A 22,884-nucleotide genomic window follows, 5' to 3' on the forward strand; every position below is an offset into this window, starting at 1 on the left:
TAACCACTATATAAGGTACAGATATTTTGCTGTGACGGTTTCACCTGAAGACGGAAGCTTGTGTTGCCTCCGAAACGTCGTGATTTGTATTGTTTTATTTTTATTAATTTTACCTACGTGACTTTACCGAAAGAACTAAAAGTATGAATCCTTGCAGTCACGAAAGCTTCAAATATAGAAATGATTTCATTTGCATAACTCCTCAGCCCAAACTAGTAATGCTTTGATATTTGCATTGCCTTTGTACTGTTTAACATTTGATGTTGTTCTCTGGGCTAAAACTGATGAGACAAGGCCATAAAGGAGGCTGTCCCTGGTGTAGGCCAATCAGTTTCAAGGACAATGCATACATTATAAAAAATATGTTTGCATGTTTAAACGCAGGCACTTGTGGTTAATGCAGATGCGACGCCTTGCATTATGTGTTTATGTGGTGTTTGAACATCTTAACACCTAATGCGTGATTGTTGGCAAAGGGAAAGCCGATTCTTTTTCATCATTTCATGATGTGTCCATCCTCACTCTACACTACATGGCCATGGCATCTCAGTCTCGCTTCCCTCACATTGTCGATACTAGTTGGTGCCTCCAGTTGTTTTCTAATGCCCTGACTTCTCTTCCGATCATTTGTATGTTTACTGCCTTGTCTACAATGTTTATCTTACAAATTTGTGTTTTCCTTGAAAGAGCAATATACAGCAGGCAGACTGCAGGGATAAATTAAAGTATCATGGATGATGGATCTAAAAATTCACGACAAATTTGAAGTTGTCTGAAATAATCAGACTATATCAAGCAACCCTAAGATGCTTTGGAGACGATGTGGCCAGGTGTCTCATAGGTTTGATTGGCGAGCTTGCACTGCTAAGGTCCTGGATTCGTAATCATGTCAGCACTCTGAAGGGTTTGAGACCACCAACTCACCACACTTGAGCGTGCAGTTTAATCACAGGCGACTGCCTGGATTCGAACTGAGGTTTTCAGTGATGCTGGCTCAAGCGGTTGTGGATGTGATAATGGTGATACTGAATTCAAACACAATCCAATGTATTTTGGAAGATCTTTAATTTTGCATATCCATCCCAAAGCATTGCATAACATGCACATTACTATTTGCATGCAATTTCCTATAATTAAAAGAGCATGCAATTGTAATCTAAAAACAAAAATCCAGATGGTGGTGGTGGTGATGATACTGCAAGAGCGGTTCTTGAATTTGTGGATGTCAACTTTGGAGAAACTGTTGCTAATTCGAGGCCAGTTGTCATAATTCTATTTTCCATGCAATGTGAAATGGAAAACAAATATGAGCGTTTCTGAAAATAGCTGTCCCAACACAAATGATGATTGGTTGATTGTATGGGGAATCTTTGTCTTTTTGTCACCGTTTTGTTTGGTATCATTCAAACGTGGATGTCGTCTCTCTCCAATTTTGGTATTGGTTAAGTTAATCGATTTTTCTGTACGTGGCAGCATGCAGAATCTGTAATGTCAATATTTGTTCGTATTGTTTTGCCGTAGATAATTTGCTCTGTGTAGGTTTTTACTCTCCATCTTCTCATTTCTGCTGCCCATAAAGCTTCCACCTCTTTCACCTCCTTCCAGTTCTTTATATCGGTCATCCAGCCTCTTTGGTTCTTTCGGTTACGAAAGCTTCAAATCAAGATCGGTCATCCAGCTTGTACTTTGATGCCTCGAACCCCTCCAGATTTGTACTCTGCCGATCAGCATTGCCTATGCCAGTTTGTGTTGTCTTGTTACATTGCCCAGACTACTGCAGGAAGGTTACGTCCATTTTCTTTTGCTAGTTGGAGCTCATTCTCACCTAAGTAATTGGCCCACCACCTTCTCCAACCATTATATAAACGCAGTGGTAACTCCTGCAATCTCTCATTTACTTGATACAGCTGTCGTGGCTGTGACGGTACCACCTGAAGACGGAAGCTTGTGTTGCCTCCGAAACGTTGTGATTTTTATTTTTATTTTATTTTACTTTTTAATGTTTTTACCTACGTGACTTTACCGAAAAAACCCAAGAATATGAATCATTGCAGTCACGAAAGCTTCAAATCTAGAATTAATTGGCAAATGTGATTTTTAGCTTTGATCCTTATCTTTGATAGATATTGTAATATCCAATATTAGGAAGATACCCTCTGCAGTGTTGGTTTGAACTGGAACTGTTTTTGTCGTCGTTTTGTTGCCTTGCCCAAGTTTGCATTTAGTGTTGGAAAATCGTCAGGAATTTACTTATGCTATTTGTACTTATATACTTTTCATTTTTTACTTACTTATTTACGTTTTAGCTACTTGCTTACCATTGCTCTACTTTGTACTCCTTTCGAGTTTTGTATTGCTTGTTGTTGTAACTTGCTGACTCGCCCCTACTGGACATCTGTAAAAAAGCGATTCATAGATAATCGGATTCCTCCAGGATAAATAAACATTATGATTATGATAATTTCATTGTGATTTCTGAGCGAACAGACTCGCTTATGTACGGTATGTGCGAGAAAAAGCCGTTGAAATAACTGAATCTTTGTGTTAATTCTTTTGTCACCGATTCAAGATTCCTTAATTGCAAAAACTGTACTCTCTCAAATGGCGTATGTATTGCACCATATTTTATACTGCGAGTTTCAATAAATTATTTTTAAAAAAACAGGCAGCGTTGCATGCAGCATGCAGCTGGTAAAGCGCAGCACGTGCGTGCTTTTCCAATGCCAATTCACTTTTCTTTTGTTTCTGCAGTCGCCTTGGTGTAGGCGAGGCCCTTGTAGACACCCTCCATTGGGATGTCGAAGGTGGCGCCGTTCAATAAGGACATGCGCACCGTACCCTTGTACGGGAGATCGATTTCTGCACGACCGATGGTTATGTCGATCGCCGTGGTTTTGCCTGGAGGAACCGTGACGTCGAATGAGAGGAGCTCGGTTTTCGATTCTGAATTCTCCACACCGCGCGTACTCTCGGTGCCAACGGTGAAACTAAAGCCACTTTCAACCTCTACGACATCCGGAATGCCGGCTTTGACGCTGATGCTCACGGTTGCCTCCAGCTTGTTTGAGATCGACCAGGAGGAGGTTTTGGTCAAGGTCTTGGAGGATTCAATTTTATAGGTTTGGGGGACAGAACCCTTATTCTTGTAACTGATTGATTTGATCTCTTCCATCTGGACTTTTGGAAGCTGCTTGTGCAGTGTAGGGTATGTCACGTTAATCAATTCTGAACGTTTCACCGAATTGATGAACACGAAGCCCATGCAGTCGATGTCTGAACTGGCTTTGCCCTGAATTCCAAGGCAGATCCCAGAGCCGATGTCGACCGGGTACTCGGTCTTTAGGCCCCAGTCTGTCATCTTCACGAAGAAATCCCTGCCTTTGCTTGTCCTGAACTTGAAGGCGCCCATGCGTGTGCCAGCCCCATTTCCCCACAGTGAGAGGGATGAAAAGAGCTCCCCAGGCTGGAACACAAACTCTTTCTGAGATCCCGAGGGATTGCCGTACTGTGCAGACCTTCCATCCGTCAGCCAGGCCTTCACGCACTTGATCTGCCACCCTCCGACCCACACCCAGATTTTTTCCAGCGTTGCTCCATTGTTCCTCCCATCAAAGTTGAAGTTTGTTCCTCCTTGTCCTCCACAGGTGTGTATGGCCAATGGATAAGGCATTTTCTCCTTTCTTCCTGCACATTACAAGATACAGATTTGGTAAAATTACGAAAGGAATTTCAAATATTGTGATATTCACAGTTTTGACATTCAATACCACATTTTATTGACACATTTATAATAGTTATGCACTTCGAAATTTTCATGTCGACTCAGACGTTATCGACAATACAACAACAAGTTCACTATTGCGAACAAACGGTGAAAAAGCAGTATAACATCAACATGTTGGGCAATAAAAAAACACACACATATTGTATCAGATTATTAACTATCAATAGCTAAATTATAGATAAAGACAATGAAAGAACAGCAGACAATGACAAGGTTTGATACTTGACAAGTATGACTGAGGTTAAGAGAACCTTGTCTGCAAGAGAAATACAGCTCATCTGAAATAAACTTCGATACAACACAGTACAGCAAACGCTTTCCTCGCGGGTTTGCTGTTTTGGGCCAATTTAATTAATCGATTCTGCCCCTGTGGCTCAACCATTCGCAGGCCATTTGGTGTTCCCTGCCTCCAGTGGGGAGGCAGTGAGGTTCAGCCGCTCACGATTTTTACTTCCTGTAGTGTACAGTACCGTACACGGTTACCTAAACAGTATTGTACACTACATATTGTTTTCATTCTATTTACTTTAACACGTAGGCTTTCAGATTCCAAAGAACACAGGATGAGATGTTACTATCCTTTGTGCAAGCACTTCCAAGAGTTCATGAACAGTGAGCCTGGTGAAATTTGGGGAGCGCATCGTCAGTAGTGACCCTTTGGTTCCTAGGGTGTTTCGGCCTTTCATACTATACACTCTCCCCAAAGGTGGCCAGCGACAGGGTGATCAATCCTACGCTTGCGTCCTATTCCCAATTAGTCATAGGAGTTGCCTTGTTGTTGATAGCCAACATCCCATGGGACTATGCATGGCAGGGGCGTCCTCCTCCCTGAGTCAAGCATTGTTGACTGCATACCTCCTGGCCCTCTCACTTTGGGGCCCAGCTGGGGTCTTTCCTCTTCATCCAGAGCCACTGACTGCTGCCTTCTGCCGCCTCCTATACAGCTCTGATTGCCAAACGCTGGCTCTGGCCCTTAATTCCCAGGTCTCTAAGCAGTCTGGTTGTAGATGTTGCCACAAAACCTCTGCAGCCCACCTCCACTGGTCGGACTTCTGTGTTCCAGCCATGATGCCGTGCTTCGGCAGCTAGATCGGCATAGCGCAGATGTTTTCACTCATAAGCTTCATCTACTGAGTCCTCCCAGGGTACTGTGAGCTCAATGATGAAGACCTTCTTGAGCGAACGGGACCAGAGCACCATGTCAGGTCTTAGGGTGGTGGTTACGATCTCCGGAGGAAACACAAGTTGCCGGCCAATGTCAGCTAGCATTTTCCAGTCGCGGGCCAAGCGCAGCTGGTCTCGCTCTATTGGTGTAGAGCCGCTCTTCGGTGGTTTAGCCCCTTCGCGGACAAAGGTCCTCCGTAAGGGGTGTGATGCTGCTGGGGGTGGTAGGGAGTTGGTGGCAGCTCGCTTGTCCTCCAAGGCGGACGCAAGTTTTTTAAGGATTTGGTTGTGATGCCAAGTGTAGCGTCCTTGGGTGAGGCTTGTTTTACACCCTGTGAGAATGTGCCTGAGGTTGGCTGGCATGGAACAGAGGGCAGAGTCCGGATCTTCACCATACCATTGGTGAAGATTAACTGGTGTTGGAAGGATGTCATATGTTGCTCTGATGGAAAAGCTCAACCGCCTCGCTTCCATGGCCCACAGATCCTTCCAGCTGATCTTCCTCTTTTCCACACTGTCCCATCGACTCCACTGTCCTTGTTTGGCAAGAGAGACTGCCTTGGCCCACCTTGTAGCCTCCTCCTGATGGCGTACTTCCTGCACTACCATCTTCCGCCGCTCTGGTGCAGTGGCCTTACTCCAAGCAGCACGGCTAGTTAGCCCAAGGCCTCCTCTCCCTTGCTGAACATGACCCACAATGTCAGCATGTCTGAGGGCTGCTGTTGCCTCCTGGACTGCTTTTCCTGGCCTCCATTTGCGCCCAGTTGCCAAGGTCGGCGCTTTGTTGCTCACCACTGGGTCTCGAGATTCATTCAGTGTAATCTGGAGCCTGGTTTTTGCACACTTGAATTCCTCGGTTAGACTGGTGAGGGGCAGCTTGAGGACACCATCTCCATAGAGGCCTATGGTGGTAAGGCATCGTGGAACTCCGAGCCACTTCTTTAAGTAGCTCGTGGCTCCTCTTTCCAACTTCTCCACTGTTGAGATTGGAACCTCATACACTGCTAGGGTCCTCTTGTCTTCGGGGTTGGCTCCCGATGGCCGTCGGTGCCCCCCCTCTTCTCACTCGCCCGCGTGGCCTCACTCTTTTCCGCTCACACCCCGACTGACTTCCCCTTCCGGTTTACCCGCTTAAGGACCCGAACCTTCCACCCACGTCACATGACTCCACCCCCCCGTGACGTCACATCCGGAAGGTCGCTTACGCCCGCATTACAAATGCTTGAGGGAAGCTCACTTCAAATTAAAGCCTAAAAATGCTTCCAACAGAACAAGTACAGTACAGCACGCATCAGTACAATACAGCAAACCCTGTCTATCCGTGAGGGTTAGAATCTTGATACGTTCGCAAATGCAGAAACCTTCCATTGGAATACGGGGTTATGTTCCTGGTATGAATGAACATAGGTTGAAGATGGAAAATGTTTGATAACAATGACTGCAAATAATAAATTATGAAGAACAATGTTTTTTTAAAAATTACCTTTGATGATGATGCTTTGACGACGATTGAGGTGGGTGTGATTGTGAGGAATTCAGGAACGATGACTCATCGGGAGATAATGCACTTATCATTTGAGCACTTTCGGGAGCGCTTGTCATTACAGTTTCCCTTATTGTGTTCGCGTTCTTTTTCATTGATCTCACGAACGACTCATTTATACCAAAATGTATAAACGAGTCGCCTGTAAGTATGTATAAAGTAAAAATGCACAATAGCAAGTTCAGAGCTGAATTACCGCGAGTTTGACGACGTGAGCAGCCGAGGGGGCATGCCTAATATTTGCAATTTCGAATGTAACATTCTGCACACATCTCCCTGGTGTCGGTGGTCCGGCATGTCCACTCACGAATACTGGAGCCTGGTCGGTCGCAAATAGGGGATTCGTCTACATTTAGTAACTAGTGATTATGCGAAACTTGCAAATCCAGAACTACAAGCTTCCAGCATCACCGAACAATGCTTGCAACAAACACGCCGGCCAGAACAAAAGTATGTCATGCACAAGACTCGCGGTATAGCGAGTAGTCCGTCACATGCTAGACTCGCGTTTTCGGGAGTAGTTGATCACATTCTAGACTGGCGTTATAGCGAGTAGTACGTCACATGCTAGAGCCGCGTTAATGCGAGTATTCCATCACGCGTTAGACTCGTGTTATAGCGAGTAGACCATCGTGCTCTAAACTCGCATTGTCGTGAGTAATCCATCATATGCTAGACTCGCGTTATAGCGAGTAGTCCATCGCGCTCTAAACTCGCATTTTCGCGAGTAATCCATCACATGCTAGACTCGCGTTTTAGTGAGTAGTCCATAGCGCTCTAAACCCGCGTTGTCGCGAGTAATCCATCACATGCTAGACTCGCGTTTTAGTGAGTAGACCATCGCGTTCTAAACTTGCCTTGTCACGAGTAATCCATCACATGCTAGACTCGCGTTATAGCGAGTAGTCCATCGCACTCTAAACCCGCGTTGTCGCGAGTAATCCATCACATGCTAGACTCGTGTTATAGCGAGTAGTCCATAGCGCTCTAAACTCGCGTTGTCGCGAGTAGTCCATCACATGCTAGACTCGTGTTATAGTGAGTAGTCCATCGCTCTAAACTCGCATTGTCGTGAGTAATCCATCACATGCTAGACTTGCGTTATAGCGAGTAGTCCATAGCGCTCTCAACTCGCATTGTCGCGAGTAATCCATCACATGCTAGACTCGCGTTATAGCGAGTAGTCCATAGCGCTCTAAACTCGCATTGTCGCGAGTAGTCCATCACGTACTAGACTTGCGTTAGTGACTTGGGTGTTGGAAGCGTTGTTCGATGATGTTGGGAACTGGTATTGTAGTGCTGTAGTACTCCTACTGTACTAGTGATGCGCGCTGTAAACACATCACTCTTTCCTCTTCCTCCTCAGTCTTTGTTCCATCATCTTTGTGTGAATAGCGTCATCTCACTCCCTTATCTTGTTTAACTCGTCATACCTCTTCTCACACACTTATTATTTTAATGAACGACTGTCACACATATATTTAAAGACACACCATATAAAAACAACACGTTTATAAAGAAACATGTAAAGCAGTCTACTCTCATATACAAACAATTATACAATTACTGGCTTGATCAACCACTATTATTATTCCTCTTGTAAAAATTATTGCCACTTAAGGGGATTTCGCTTCACGTGGCCAGAGCTGTCCCTAGGGTATGGCGAATTAGGGCAAGCAGCCCCGGGCTCCACACTTTGGGGGGGGGGGGGCGCTTCGACATCACGGTCTCTGATGTAATACTTCCAGTTTGGTTTGAAGGCGTCGGGTAGGCCCACGCCCCTCCCCCCGTTCATTAACAGGGGTAGGTAGTGACAGGGATAGGTAGTGACAGGGGTAGGTAGTGACAGGGGTAGGTAGTGACAGTAGTAGATAGTAACAGGGGTAGGTAGTTACAATGGGTAGGTAGTGACAGAGGTTGGTAGTGACAGAGGTAGATAGTGAAAGTGAAAAGTAGTGACAGGGGTAGGTAGTGACAGGGCTGTAGGTAGTTATCCTACCCCCTGTTACTACCCCTATCATCTGCTTAACTCCACACTACGCCATGGGGTGCTCGCCATTCTTCCGAATGTACGAGAGGCAGGCGCACTGCTAAATTGACGTGCTGGGTAATGGGGAGCAGTCACGCGATTTTATCAACTTTACCGAATTAAAGGGGTAGCTGTAGGCACTGCATACAGCTATGGATATTTGAACAGCTCGCCAGCATCCCACTCCAATGAATGAAAGACAAGATTTAAACGATGAATTTGTAAAACACACGAGTCTATGATAATCTGGGGCAATTGTTTAGTTTATGGTTTCCGGTCGTCAGAAATGGGGTGATAGGACGACCATGAGGATCGATGTTTCGATGAAATGGGCACACCCACATTTTTCCATACCAATTTGGGAATAACACAATCAATGTTTTAGCTAGAATATTAGCAAATAATTAAAGTTACAATTACATACGTTACAAAGGAAAATATCCCCTGTCTTGCCCTTAACAAACGTTTGGGGAAAGTGCTGTTAGCGGGCACCCATGAAGGTCAGCATGGCACACAAGTGGGTGGGTTTCTAGCACCATGCCCGCCGGGCCGCCTTTGTCTGGCTAGTGGCGATGTTTAGATACTGCACCAGGTACTCATTTGTGAGTGAGTCGACCTAAACAAACTTTATAAACACTCAAGCACATATATCAAGTTTACAAGATCGAGTTGCACTTTGTTGTGCATGGATTAGCTGTTCTGGACATTTAAAAAGCATGTAGATAGCCACGTGTGGTGGTGGTGTTTTAGGCGAGATATGCAGCACCAAGCAAACTGGGCCAAGGGTGGAATTCACATTGTCCTTTAACACAAGTTGGAACCACCCCTCCAAAAATTACCTTCGGCCTGGTCTCTACGAGATACATGCGCAACAGAACTGGCCCTTGTGATATGCTGTACAGCGCTCCTGCTTCCTTGTGCAAGTTTTGCACTTCAGGTCACTGTGCATCTGTAGTGGTTCAACTTAGAGGCGGTAATTCATGGAGGAACCTATTTTATTATATTCACAATCTCCCTTCACATACCCTACAGTCGCTTAGGCTACACACACCCTAGCCTATACACAACACTAGCCGTCTAACACCGATGGCGCTGACTGATACAGCCAACAACTATATAACAGCGCAATATCAAGCGACGATGGCAGCAGCCACTTAGAGAAGAATGGTGATGATGACGACGATGGACTTGAGCAGCACGATGATGGACTTGAACAGCACGACAGGGATCCCATTTACAATAAACAGCCCCTTTTATACTCTCAGTGTGGTCTTGGTCTGCCCTGGCCACGCTCCTTTCTAGAAACTACTAGTGGGTTCCCGGGGCTTCCCCTATGTGCCCCTTCTGTGACCTTTCCCCCAGATATCCCCCTCCCATATATACTGTCGCCTCCTGGCGTAAGTACTGTCATACACCGCGGTTATACTTTTGCGCCAGCAGCTCGCGTTATTTCTCCAGACTTGATCGTTGCAGAAAGTTGTGTCGCTCAAATGCTGGTCTTGTTAGTCACAAGCGAACTAACAGGAATCAAACACAACAACCACATAATATGTCAAAGGATTAATGACTCGATGCAAGAGAGATGATGATCAAATTTGCATAGAACACTGCAGGGAAGCCAATTGGATGATGCCCCTCCACTTATGCACCTCGCTCAGAAGCAGAATGGGGAGTAAGAGCCGCTAAATTCTCCCCTCCTCCCCCGATTCGAAATTCATGGCCTCCCCTTTCACCCTCCCGATCCCCATCTTTGGGTTTATGCACACCGGGTTTGTGTTTTTTTATTTGTTTATCCTTGTCCCTTATCCCTTCCGGTTTCCTCAGTCATTTGGTTCCATTGGTGATGCGCATGGTTATAACATAATTATCACATTCCTGGTGCCCGTGATTGGTGTTTGGCACGTACTGTAGCTTCTGGTCACTGGAAAACCAAGTTCTGGATCATAAGTTGATGAACGAGGAAGTCGGAAAGAAGTTCAGGTATTTAATGTAAATCAATTCAAATATCAGAAACAAGCAACGTGTGCTGCATGAAGACTACAAAACCATGCAATCATGAAAGAGATCAACATAACTAAACTGGAACGAGAGAAGGTTTAAATGACCAAGACATCCTCCTATATGCGAAAGCCAGGATCCTCTTCCATGATCCTTCTCCCTCTACAAGGAACATCCTGGCGAGGCAAGTTCAATCTCGGGGGAACCGGACACAAATTGCCTCTATACTGCCTAACTTACAATGGCATTCCATTGAATTATGGCACCAGCCATGGCTATCCCCTCTCGCAGCTGTTATTCAAAGGGCTATCGCAACCTCTACTGAGAGCATTCTGAAACGCCAATAGGTGGTATGGGTGAGAAAATGGAAAGAGGAAAATAAAATCAATCTATACACGGATGACGTCGTCATCACCCTAACAGAACCAGCGTCTTTGATCCCTGCATTAGTGTCCCTGGTCAAAGAATACGGGGAAGCGTCGACGTATAAAATAAACACAACTTAATCAGAGTTGGTGCCCTTATCCCCTGCTACCCCGAAGCCACCTGAAGGGCTTTCACCCTCTCACCCGTCCGGTGGTGCCCAGTGCCAATTAAGTATTTTTAGATACTGGTCCCTTCCTATCTCGCATCTCTCTTCAGAAAAATCCCCCCCATGCTCTCTGAAATCACCACCTCACTGGAGACATGGACGGATATTTACCTTTTCCTTTCCAACAGGGCACACCTACTCAAGATGATGGAATTGCAGAAGCTCCTTTACGGGAGGAGGCTATTCGTAGATGATATTCTGAAAGCTTTCTTTAAAACGCTTCATTTACGCATACCCTCATTCATATGGAATCACAAAATAGAGCAAATTGACTATCACTCATTTACGTTACTGAGGAGAGAAGGGGGCATGGCCCTTTCAGATTTCCAAAAATACGACAAAGGACTCGCTGTCAGAACGTTAGACACTGCATCAACTCGAAAAAGAAAGGAACATGGAAAAAGTGTGAAGAAGGCTCGGTTAACCCCTGGTCATTTGCTGGAGTTGCCTATGCCCCTATCAAAGATAGATGCTGAGTCCTAAACCATTATGGATGGTTTCTAACACCTTGGGGAGATGCAACCACAGGCGAATCTCATTCCCCTCCATACGTAGACAATTGCCTCTGTGGGGCAACCAATCACTAACAATAGAATGCACAGGGGTTAACTGGCCTGGCTGGAGAGTTACAGGACTGGAAAGGGTGGGGGACCTTCTGAAAAACGATACCCAAGATCAGGGATATCATCTCCAAAGCTACAAACAAAAACTTTGACCACAGCGCTCACCCCATCTTAGATGGTCTGGTGGACAAAAATGAAAATAAAAGTTTCTGCATGTATGCCACCTTACTAATAGAGATGGAGACCAGATTAGAACCTAAACGAGAAAGCTGAGGGGGAAAGGCTGCTGGGAAAGGACATTCCTCACCAAAAAAGGACTCAAATATACCATTGGAACCTCCTTTGCCAGTAGCAAAATATGATAATAGTTTTTTTACCCTTTAATCTGGCAACAAAACTGACACCTTTTTTACAAGGAGTCATGTTTGCATTGACCACAATACCTGCGGTCGGAATGCAAACAAAAAACACAACTCTGATAATGTTTCAGGTGTGGATCAATCAATTTCAAGGACAGTGCATACATTATCAGAGTTGTGTTTTTGTTTGCATTCCGACCGCAGGTATTGTGGTCAATGCCAACATGACTCCTTGTAAAAAAAGACTCAAATATAGTTAGGGCCAGACAACAGGCCCCTGGCCCCTTCCGCTAAAAATAATTTAGTTCAAATTCATGCATGGGTCCTACCTGACCAATGACCGGAGAGCCAAATTCATAAATTCCTCTTCTAATTGCTCTAGATGCCCACAAGGCATGGTACAGATGTAACAGAATGCCTTCTGGACATGCCTAGATATTGTTGAATTCTTCGAGGATATAATGGATTAGTTTAATTGGATCTGGGGCACAGAGCTGAGCCCCGTCGTGGACTCAACTCTTCGGGGCTTGAAACCAAGAGGGCTATCGGAATACCAACATGCCTTCCTCCAAACCTTCTATAATGTAGAAAGAAAGACAATACGGGTGAATTGGAAAATCATGAACCCCCCCTTGGGGACTGTGGTACAGAATTCTCCTTGCTTTGGCGGGAATGGAACACCTTAGCCAGGAGATGAAATGAAAATAATTGGTGTATGAGACAATGTGGTCCCCATTTTTACTGAATCCAGCGTGAATAACCAGAACAATAGGGGATGGTGCGAGGGGATGAACTCCTGACGCTGAAACATTGTAGTAGGCACCGTTGCTCCTAGAGGAAAACAAGAAGGATAACCCCAGACATTGCACCTATGTTATTTTGTTTACTGTCTAGATTGGTTATATTATTCCCCTTCCTCCCCCTCTTCCTTATTTTCCCCCTTCCCGGTTAATCTGCTGCTCCTGATCGTTGCCTCTACTTGTGGTAGGGTAGCGAGCCCAAGGGCCTTCAGACGGGCCCTCATTTGAGGGTGTATTGTACCGGGTTCGACACACGTTCGTAATTTGTATCTCCCTCTGTGATGTCCGTGTTCTGGGCTCTTGCTTACAAAAATAAATCATGCATTGGATAAATAAATTGTGGACGATTGACCAAAGACATCAAGAGTAGTGTTTTCCTTCTGCATGTGATGCATCATAAGTGTCAGTGCAGTGCGGATAGCGAAGAAATAGATCGAGACAGGAAGAGAGCAAAGTGAGAGAAGAAGCACGAGTATTGTGCAATCGACGTCACTTTTAGACAAACGCGATCAATGGATTTGTCGGTAAAGTTTTATTGAACATTTAAACCAACGTATAATTGTAACTTAAATTCACATCTTTATATTATAGGAGTTGCTTTTTGATGATGATGTTGCCCGTTGTTTTTTTCATTGATTTTGAGACAGTGCTTGACAGAACAGATTTGTAATGAAAAGAAACACAAAAATCCGATATCAGCATCTTGTTTGCCAACATCACACCAGGCAGGCAGGGTCTCAAGGGGTGCCAGCTCAGATGCCCTTACCTGCGAGTCACCTGTCAATCACACACACACACCACCTGAATTGTTAATAACGAGACCAGTCAGGAGTAACCCACACACTCACCTTAAGGTTCTCTTCCCAGAGCATGATCGTCTATCCCCAGAACACTGCCATTTATACTACTGTTGCACGGGCCACGTGACCCAGCCACAGCCGAAATTATAGATCGCTTCGCATCACTCACGTCAGAATAGTTTATGGCAATATAGGTAAGCATATCATACATACAATATTAATATTGAATCTATCATACATATACATTTTTCAAACTTGAACCTCATTTTTTCATGATGACGAGGTGTAGTGAATCAGTGAGTGCTGTATTATATATCAAAGATCTTCCAACGTTATGGAAAAACCTTGTTTCCTCGCCAAACATCGTTAACCTTCCCTTAAAAATGTTCTGAAGCAGAAGGTTAGTAGTGCCAGAAACATCAGCCACATTTGGAAATGCGTTTTGTAACATTGATCCTTACTCACCGTGTAGCAATATTTTAATGTAAATGTAAAATGTAATTGAGGTATTATCTTGGTGTGGTCTGGAACTGTTGTTGTACATATCCGGGAATCGTCTGGGACTGTTCACAAGTGGTCATCCTGAGGACGACCGCTTGTGTTGCGATCGAAACGTCGTGATTTATTTTAATTTATACCTACGTGACTTTACCGAAAGAACCAAAGAGTGTGGGATTTTTGTTGCTGTTGTCTTGGAGTGGTCTGGGACTGTTGTTGTCTTGTTTGGGACTGTTGTTATTCTTGTCATGGTGTAGTCCGGGACTGTTGTTGTTGTTTTTGTCGTTTTGCTGTTATGTCCCAGGCTTGCATTTGGTGTAAAAAAAATTGGCAGGAATGTATGTTCTTGCGCAATTTGTACATCTGTGTAATATAGTTGAGGACTCTTGGACGCCGGGGTTGGAGGCACACGTATTTATTCCGCGTCAGTTGGCACAATCACGGACATACAACACTGGAGGGGGTATCGGCCCCCTCACCCGACTAGCTGGGGATACACTTGCTAGCTATGCCTAACCTAGCTCCTAGTCTTCCACTAACGGGCTAGGGGAGGCTATCTGGCCCGACACTGGTAAGTCGGGCTTACGGTACCCGGAGTCCCAGACCAGCTCTGATAAGAGCACCGGCTCTGGCTCTCGGGACCACGCCGCTGGCTCGGTCCTGTTCGGCCCTGATAAGGGCGGCGATCCAGGGGAGTCCAGGGCTCTATCTGGACGATCTTCGGTCTTCACTGGTTTAGCTTTAACATTATTCCCTGAGCCCTCCGGCTCATCCCCTTTTATACCAAAACCCCCCGCTGAGGGGTGGGGCCCCGGGGGATCACAACTCCGGGTCAGCCCCCCAGGCTGCCCGGTGCGGACGTCGTTGAGAGCACCTCCCCGTGCACTCACGTAGCCACGCCCACTGTGTTTGTTTCCCGTGTGATCCCATGTATAACAGCCCCTCCGTAACACCCCTACATCAACCCCCCCCATACAGCTCGCAGCCGTCCCGGCTGCAACAAACGACAATAAAAGTGTATTTACCCCTTGACCCCGCGTGTGCCTCACAATTTTTTTTCAACAATAACGAGAACGAGAACAACAACAAGAACAACAACAGCAAGAAGGGAAAATAACCCGACGCACCCCCCCCCCCCCGAATAAATACGAATTCCGTAAAACCACCCTATATACAATTTGCAGGGAACCACACCACACACACAACACACAATGAACGTAACATGTGTACTTTTTTTCTTTCTTTTTTTCCGGCATCACAAGAGTCTGCGCATTCTTGCGTGCGTCCTTGCAGCAGGCCCGTCACACGGGGCAACCCCGGATGGCGGACTGTCGGGTGGCAACTGTCCGTCTCCGAGTGAGTCTCTTTTTGATGCCGCGAGACCCTCGGCATCCCCAGGAGGGGTTGTCGGGCGTGAGCCCGTCACTCCTGGTGCACCTGGGGGCGGGACAGCCGGCAACACGTTAGGTGAGAGCAGCGGAGACAGACCCTGTGAGTCGGTCGACCCCCCCACATGTTTGGCCATGCGTGTGTGAAGTGGGAATTCGTACCGCAACGAAGGGTTTTAATCTGGAGGGGTGCACAAACCACCGCCGCTTCCCCCATTTGATGCGTACGCACTGAGGCCGCAAAACCTCAACCACCTCCACAGGGCCCCGCCACGGCCGCACCAGTTTAGAGGAAGTTGCAAGTGGTACCTGTGGACAGTGCAGCCATGCCTTGTCCCCCGGCTTCCACTGCAGCACGTGCGCCTGACCCAGTCTGAGTCTCTCATTAGCTTTCTGACGGAGGTCGGAATTTTGCATGGCAGCATCCCGTGCCTCTGTTAATTTAGCAAGATTAAATTTAACATGGTCGTCCAATTTAGTTTTACCCTGCGGCGCGGGGATCTGCAGCTGGGCCCGAACAGGCGGGTCAGGTTCGCGGCCATACATCAGGAAGAAGGGGGAAAATCCCGTTGCCACATGGGGGGCCATTCTATATGCTGCCAAGACCCCTTGAATTTGCAGGTCCCAATCGGTCTGTGAGTCCGAAACCTGCTGTGACAACATCGACGTGATGGTTCGATGCATACGCTCGTCCATCCCGTCAGTTTGCGGGTGATACGAGGAGGTACGAATTTTTTTCGTGCACAGGAGCTCACAGACTTGTTGGAGTAGTTTGCCGGAAAATTTTTTGCCCTGGTCGTTCAGCAGCCGCTCCGGAGCACCTTTGTCCAGGACGTATCCCTGGACAAAGGCCTCCACGATGGCTGCTGCCGACTGGTTGGCAAGGGGCCAGGCCATAGGCCAGCGCGTAAAGTATTCCACACCGGTCAACAAATATCTATTGCCCCTGGGGGTGGCGGGGAATGGGCCCAGAATATACAGCGCGACAAGTTCGTTGACTCTGGAGACTTTGATAGATTGCAAAGGCAGGTTAGACTCCCGTGCTGGTGGTTTCCGTTGCGCACACCGAGGGCATGACCCCAACAGATCCCCGATATCCCTTGTCATGCCCGGCCAAAAAAATCAAGCTGGAGCAAGGCGAGGGTCTTTTGGGTCCCCAGGTGGAGGAGGCGCTCATGAGCGACCCACACCACCTTACCCCGCAACCCAGAAGGGACCACCAGCCGGTGTCGATGGGATCTCCCGTCCCAATGCATTAGCAGACCCTGGACCATTTCCCATGAGTCGGCATCACCCCTCCCCCGCCCAGCACCGCCGACGCGACGACGCAACGCGAGGAGGGAGGGATCCTCCATCTGGAGGCGCCCCCATTCAGTGACAGGCAACCCCAACAGGGAATCTTTTCCCTGTTGTGCGATTGAATTCGTCATTGACGCTGCGTCGTCGGCGGCCGCCAAGACCGGAACGGATATCTGACCTGGAGGCCTGCAACGTCCCGACCCCAGGAGGCATGCGCATTCGGAGGTGGTTGGCATGCGCGACAGAGCGTCCGCATTGGTGTGGCGAACGCCCTTACGGTACGTAGTTTCAAAATCAAAGTCCTGGAGAATCTCCAACCATCGAGACAATTGTCCCAATAGTTGTTGAACTCGCAGGGCGTACTGCAGTGCCGCATGATCTGTACGGACGGTGAAACGCCGACCGTACAGATATGGGCGGTACTGTTGGATGAAATTGACAATTGCCAACAGTTCCCGACGGGTGACACAATATCTTTGCTCCGCTGGAGACAACACCCGACTACTGTACGCGACTACCCGTTCTACGCCGTCAACCACCTGCGAAAGCACGCCCCCAATACCCGTGTTGCTCGCATCGGTGTCGAGCAAAAAGGGTTTAGAAAAATCGGGGTAAACCAAGGGAGGAGCTTTTACCAGAGCGTCCCGAAGGGAGCGGAAAGCAGCCTCCTCCTCCTGTCCCCAATGAAACCGGACCCCCTTTGACGTCAAAGCGTGTAGGGGCTTCGCAATCGTCGCAAAATCCGCGACAAACCGTCGGTAATACGACGCAAATCCAACGAAACTCCTGACCTCTCCCACAGAGGTGGGAGTCGGCCAGGAGCTGACGCACTGCGTTTTGGCGGGATCGGTAGCAATACCTGAGCGTCCGACGATATGTCCCAAATAACGCACAGATTCGCGTAACAGATGACATTTTTGGGGTTTAAATTTCAAATTAGCAGCCCGCATTTTGAGGAAAACCGCCCGCAACCTCTGGAGATGTTCGTCAAATGTTTTGCTAAAGACGATAACGTCATCCAAATAAATCAAGCACGAGTCCCATTGCAATCCAGCCAAAACCAATTCCATCAATCGCTGGAAAGTTGCCGGCGCTGAGTGGAGTCCCATCGGCAACCGGTTGAATTGGAACAGGCCGTGCGGTGTAAGGAATGCAGTTTTAGGCTTTGAATCATCTTCCAGAGGAAGCTGCCAGAATCCCGAAAGCAAATCCAATGAGGAGAAGAATCGTGCTCCCGCCAAGGCGTCAAGCGATTCGTCCATCCGTGGGAGCGGGTATGCGTCGGCAACAGAAATTTTGTTGAGGCGACGAAAATCGACGCAAAACTCAACGAGCCGTCCTGTTTTTTAACCAGGACGATCGGCGCTCCCCAAGGGCTGGTAGAGGGAGAAATTATGTCGGCGGCTAACATGTCATCAACGGCCGATTTGACATGGTCCTTTTCGGCGGGACTTAACCGAAAAGGATTCTGGCGTATTGGCGCGCTGTCACCTGTATCAATTTGGTGACGCAGCAGATGAGTACAGCCCAAATCGAATTTGTTCCGACTGAAAACGTCTGAAAATTCACGCAGCAGTGTTTTAAGCTTTTGATGCTCTAAATCCGACAGGTCCATCGATCCCGCACAAAGCGCCTCGAGCCACCCTTCATCGCTGTCCGAATGTGGTCACGGCAGAGGGACAGCGCTTACGTGATTCGCGACGGGTTCCTCACAGGGCACCGGCGTTGCGTGAGCAAGCACGGTCCCCTGTGGAACCACCACCGTCTGCGACCCCACATTGAGGACCGCGATGAAAGGATCCCCGTCCCCTTTAACGATGGTCTGGGCTGGAATTAAATGAGGTCCGCTAACCCCGGCCCTAGACGGCCCCAGCAGAACCCCCTGGTCCCCAATGCCTTTAGCGAAGGGCCGACGAAGTTTAAGAGGCACCAACATTTGTGCCCCCGGCGGTACGCATACCGTTCTATCGACGAACGCCGGTACCGTCGCGAACGCCGTCAGACCCGCAGCGATGGACGGCAGAAACGCCATGCGTCGGCCCGACGGGAGCTCAATGCAGCCCTGGTCGATTAAAATACGAATCGGCATTTTGCCCAGGAAGTCCGTCCCCAGCAGGCACGGAACCGCCAGCAAGGAGGAAGCAAAAATCAGGCCAGATAATTTGATATCACCGATACAAATTTGCGCTCGAATTTGTCCAATGATGCCAAGCGAGCCCCCGTTAGCAGCATAGAATGGAACGTTAACGGGCAGCAAAGGACGGCTCTGGACAGGAAGAATATTGTAAATTAGTTCCGAAATGATGGTCGCCGATGCTCCCGTATCGACCAGCATGCGCACCTCAACCCCGTCAATGTGCCCCACAACGGCTGACGACCCCGACGATGCGGCCACAACGCGATGGGCCAACACGGACCACTATCTGGGTTCGATATGAGTCCCCACAGTGGTGCGTGTTGGCGCGACGGTGTGCAATGTCGGCCCCCCGTTCGCTGCGGTGTGCGAGTGTGTGACGGGTGTGTGCGTGGGCCAAACATGAGGGGTGCCGCGACTCGCTGGGTTATGTTGATGGAGCTTGGGAGGAGGGCCGGCGTCCTGTCGAGGCGTCGTCCCGTGCTGCCGAGGAGAAGCGGCACCCCGAGGCGACATGGCCCCGGATGCCGCAATTGTAACAGCGCGGGAGCGCTGGCGACGACGATGGATGGTCGAGGCGGCTCGATCCGTCCCGGCCCGCCCGTACTCCCGCTCTCTGCTGCAGTTGACGGTCGACGGCGCAAATTTCCTCTGCCGGGAGGGTGGCTGCAGCCACAGCACGCCCTGGTCGCTGCCTTGCTGGCCTTCCGTCGCTGCGAGAGTAGGTTGGCATGGAGGAGTCGTGCAGCCTGGAGGGAACACATTTCTGCGTCGTCCTGTGCCACGACGACGATGTCCAAGTCGTCCGCCAGCAGGAGGATCTTCTCCGTTACCATAGCGTCCACGCCTTCGTTGTCCATTCGTGGGAAGGCCGTCTTCGCTAGTGCCAGGAGACTCGTACGATACGCCAGGGGCGACTCCTTTGCACCCCGCTGGCGATCATAAAAGAGCTGCCTGCAGTCCGACGGTGGTCCGTAGACTGCAGCCAGCAGCTGCAGTGCCATCTGTAGCGTGGAGCGTTTGTCCTTCGGCGCCGATGTAAGAGTGGCGAGGGCGTCGCTGTCGAGGAGCGCCGGCAGCGCGCGGAGAGCCTCGGCATCTGTCCACTGCGCCATTTCCTGGTGTGTGAGGAAGCGCCGCTGGAAGCTGCCCCAGTCGCCATCCTCGCCCACAAACTCCTTGAGTGGAGGTAGCCGTTGGTGCAACGCAGCGGCCGCCGTGGAAGGTCGCTCTCCGTTGTCCCCGTCACTCGGCTCGGCTTCGGCGCGAACGACGGATGGCATCGCCGGTCGCACCAGTGGTGACGCTCTGTCCACTGGTGATGACGCGGCAGCCACTGTATGCCCGACGTCGGACGCGAGGCTCAGGCCGGCCACGCCCTCAGCAGCTGCTGCGGTGATGGCGGGAGATTCGAAGTCGGGCTCCGTCGAAATGGCGGGAAGGCGCACTGGTCGTCGGCTGTCGTCGCCCCGTGGCGGTCCACCAGCCCCCAGCCGTGTGATCTGTTCCAGCGTGGCGGCAGCAGCGTACAGCAGCTCCGCCAGTTTCGCGTGAGCCTGCCTCAGTCCATCTGTCGACGGCTCCACTCCATCTGGATGCTGCGGTGTGGATGCATCCGGCCCCGGCTGCTCGATGCCTTCTTCAGCCGTCTCGGGCTCCACAACTGCAGCGGTGTCCTCCGCCTCCGGTACCCTGGCTCGAGCTGTCCGGCGCGTGTCCATGTTCGTGGTCGTTCACTTCTGTCACCAGATGTAATATAGTTGAGGACTCTTGGACGCCGGGGTTGGAGGGACACGTATTTATTCCGCGTCAGTTGGCACAATCACGGACATTCAACACTGGAGGGGGTATCGGCCCCCTCACCCGGCTAGCTGGGGATACACTTGCTAGCTATGCCTAACCTAGCTCCTAGTCCTCCACTAACGGGCTAGGGGAGGCTATCTGGCCCGACACTGGTAAGTCGGGCTTACGGTACCCGAAGTCCCAGACCAGCTCTGATAAGAGCACCGGCTCTGGCTCTCGGGACCACGCCGCTGGCTCGGTCCTGTTCGGCCCTGATAAGGGCGGCGATCCAGGGGAGTCCAGGGCTCTATCTGGACGATCTTCGGTCTTCACTGGTTTAGCTTTAACATTATTCCCTGAGCCCTCTGGCTCATCCCCTTTTATACCAAAACCCCCCGCTGAGGGGTGGGGCCCCGGGGGATCACAACTCCGGGTCAGCCCCCCAGGCTGCCCGGTGCGGACGTCGTTGAGAGCACCTCCCCGTGCACTCACGTAGCCATGCCCACTGTGTTTGTTTCCCGTGTGATCCCATGTATAACAGCCCCTCCGTAACACCCCTACATCTGTAATAAACCCCGTTCAGACGACGTCGTGACTTCAGAGTTCTTTATTCGGTTTCGTTCACAGCTTCCACCACATTCGTTCATTCAGTTACCTTGCTCCCTCACGCTGTTGGCTGACAGCGTGAGAGAGAGAGAGAATGCTGCGGCCCACCACGTGGCAGGCTCCGGACCACGGCACCAGCGTGGCTTCCCCCTTCGTTCCTCCGCACACTGACCACGTGCTGTCTCTCTCCGCCCCTTTTAATCCCTGGCCCACGTGATGCCACGCAGCCAATCCTCAGCCACACCCCTGGAACTTTCCCGAAGATACTGTACGGCTCCAGGGCCACGCCCCTGGCTCGACTCCCCATTGGTTGCGGGCTGAGGCCAGCAGAGCCAATCATCATCATCCAGGTGTAACCTTCACATTACATCAGGACCACGGCCCTGGCTCGATTCTCCATTGGTTGCGGGCTGAGGCCGGCAGAGCCCATCATTATCATCCAGGTGTAACCTCACATTACACATCTATACAGGCGTATCTCACTTAGTGAGCATTCAATCTCTGATCATTTGCAATAACGAGCGATTTGAATATATATTAATTTGTTCCAAAACGAGCAACAATCTCACGGCACTACTTTTAGTTGCTGAGATGATCAACTTAAGCAGCACTAAACCATGTATAGCCAAAACATAACCCTCGTGTTCCTCAAAAGAGAGCTCGTTATTTAACGCATATTGGGCTGAAAAACGTGTTCTATAAATCCTCGTTGGGTAAGGATTTCCTGTATTTGTATTCTGCTGGTCTACCCAGAATATCCTTACTGACTCTCAAGATACATTTTCAAAAGGTCCTTTCTAAGTTTCACAGTAGGGAGCGATGTAGCTGCTCTGTGTGATCCCATTTGAGTAATTTGCAGATACATTTTCAACATTGGAATGTTCGGCCAAACCAGTAACATAAAAAAATCGTTAAAGAAGAAAAGCAGAGAACTCATAGAAAACCCATCCAGCAGCGGAGAGGAACACACAAACCCCAGGCACAAAGGCACGGGAGTCAGGAATCGAACACAGAACGTCTAAGCTGTGAGGCACAAGTGTTACCACTCTGCCACCCCGCCTATCTAATTTAATGCACGAATTTAAATCGAATTGGGAAGAAAAAAAAGCCCCACTGCAACTGCAATGGAATTAAAATGGTAATGATTTGGAATTATGACTAAAGTTTGTCATCAGAATGCCTAAGGATATGATGTATAATGTAGTACATTTAGTAAAACATATAACCCATGACTGGTTATAATTGGTTTTTTACCCTTCTATCTGGCAACAAAACTGACACCTTTTTACAAGGAGTCATGTTTGCATAGACCGCAATACCTGCAGTCATAAATACAAACAAAAGACATAACTGATAATGTGCACTGTCCTTGAAGTTGATTGGTCCACACCCGAGACAGCTTTCCTTAGAGCCTAGTCTCACATGGGTTGGACCAGATGACGCCAAAAGGCCTAGTCTCACATGGGTTGGACCAGATGACGCCAAAAGGCGCCTTTTGGCGTCATCTGGTCCAACCCATGTGAGACTAGGCTCTAAGGAAAGCTG

General features: G+C 48.9%; 1 protein-coding gene across 1 annotated transcript; it reads right to left on the minus strand.

Annotated features, from left to right (window-relative positions):
* Nucleotides 1–1,048: 1,048 nt before the first annotated feature.
* Nucleotides 1,049–13,696, minus strand: LOC144947446 (aerolysin-like protein). Its single transcript, XM_078876687.1, has 2 exons — nt 13,681–13,696; nt 1,049–3,684 (listed from the first exon to the last, which is right to left on the minus strand). Exon 2 carries the CDS (start codon nt 3,668–3,670, stop codon nt 2,729–2,731), a length of 942 nt encoding a protein of 313 aa, XP_078732813.1. The 5' UTR covers nt 3,671–3,684; nt 13,681–13,696; the 3' UTR covers nt 1,049–2,728.
* Nucleotides 13,697–22,884: the final 9,188 nt, after the last annotated feature.

Source organism: Lampetra fluviatilis, chromosome 45, assembly GCF_964198595.1.
Source record: "Lampetra fluviatilis chromosome 45, kcLamFluv1.1, whole genome shotgun sequence".
Taxonomy (NCBI): Eukaryota; Metazoa; Chordata; class Hyperoartia; order Petromyzontiformes; family Petromyzontidae; genus Lampetra; species Lampetra fluviatilis.

Bases quoted from the DNA above. Each gene is read 5' to 3' on its own strand.
- LOC144947446 (XM_078876687.1), bottom strand. From the start codon at position 3,670: ATGCCTTATCCATTGGCCATACACACCTGTGGAGGACAAGGAGGAACA.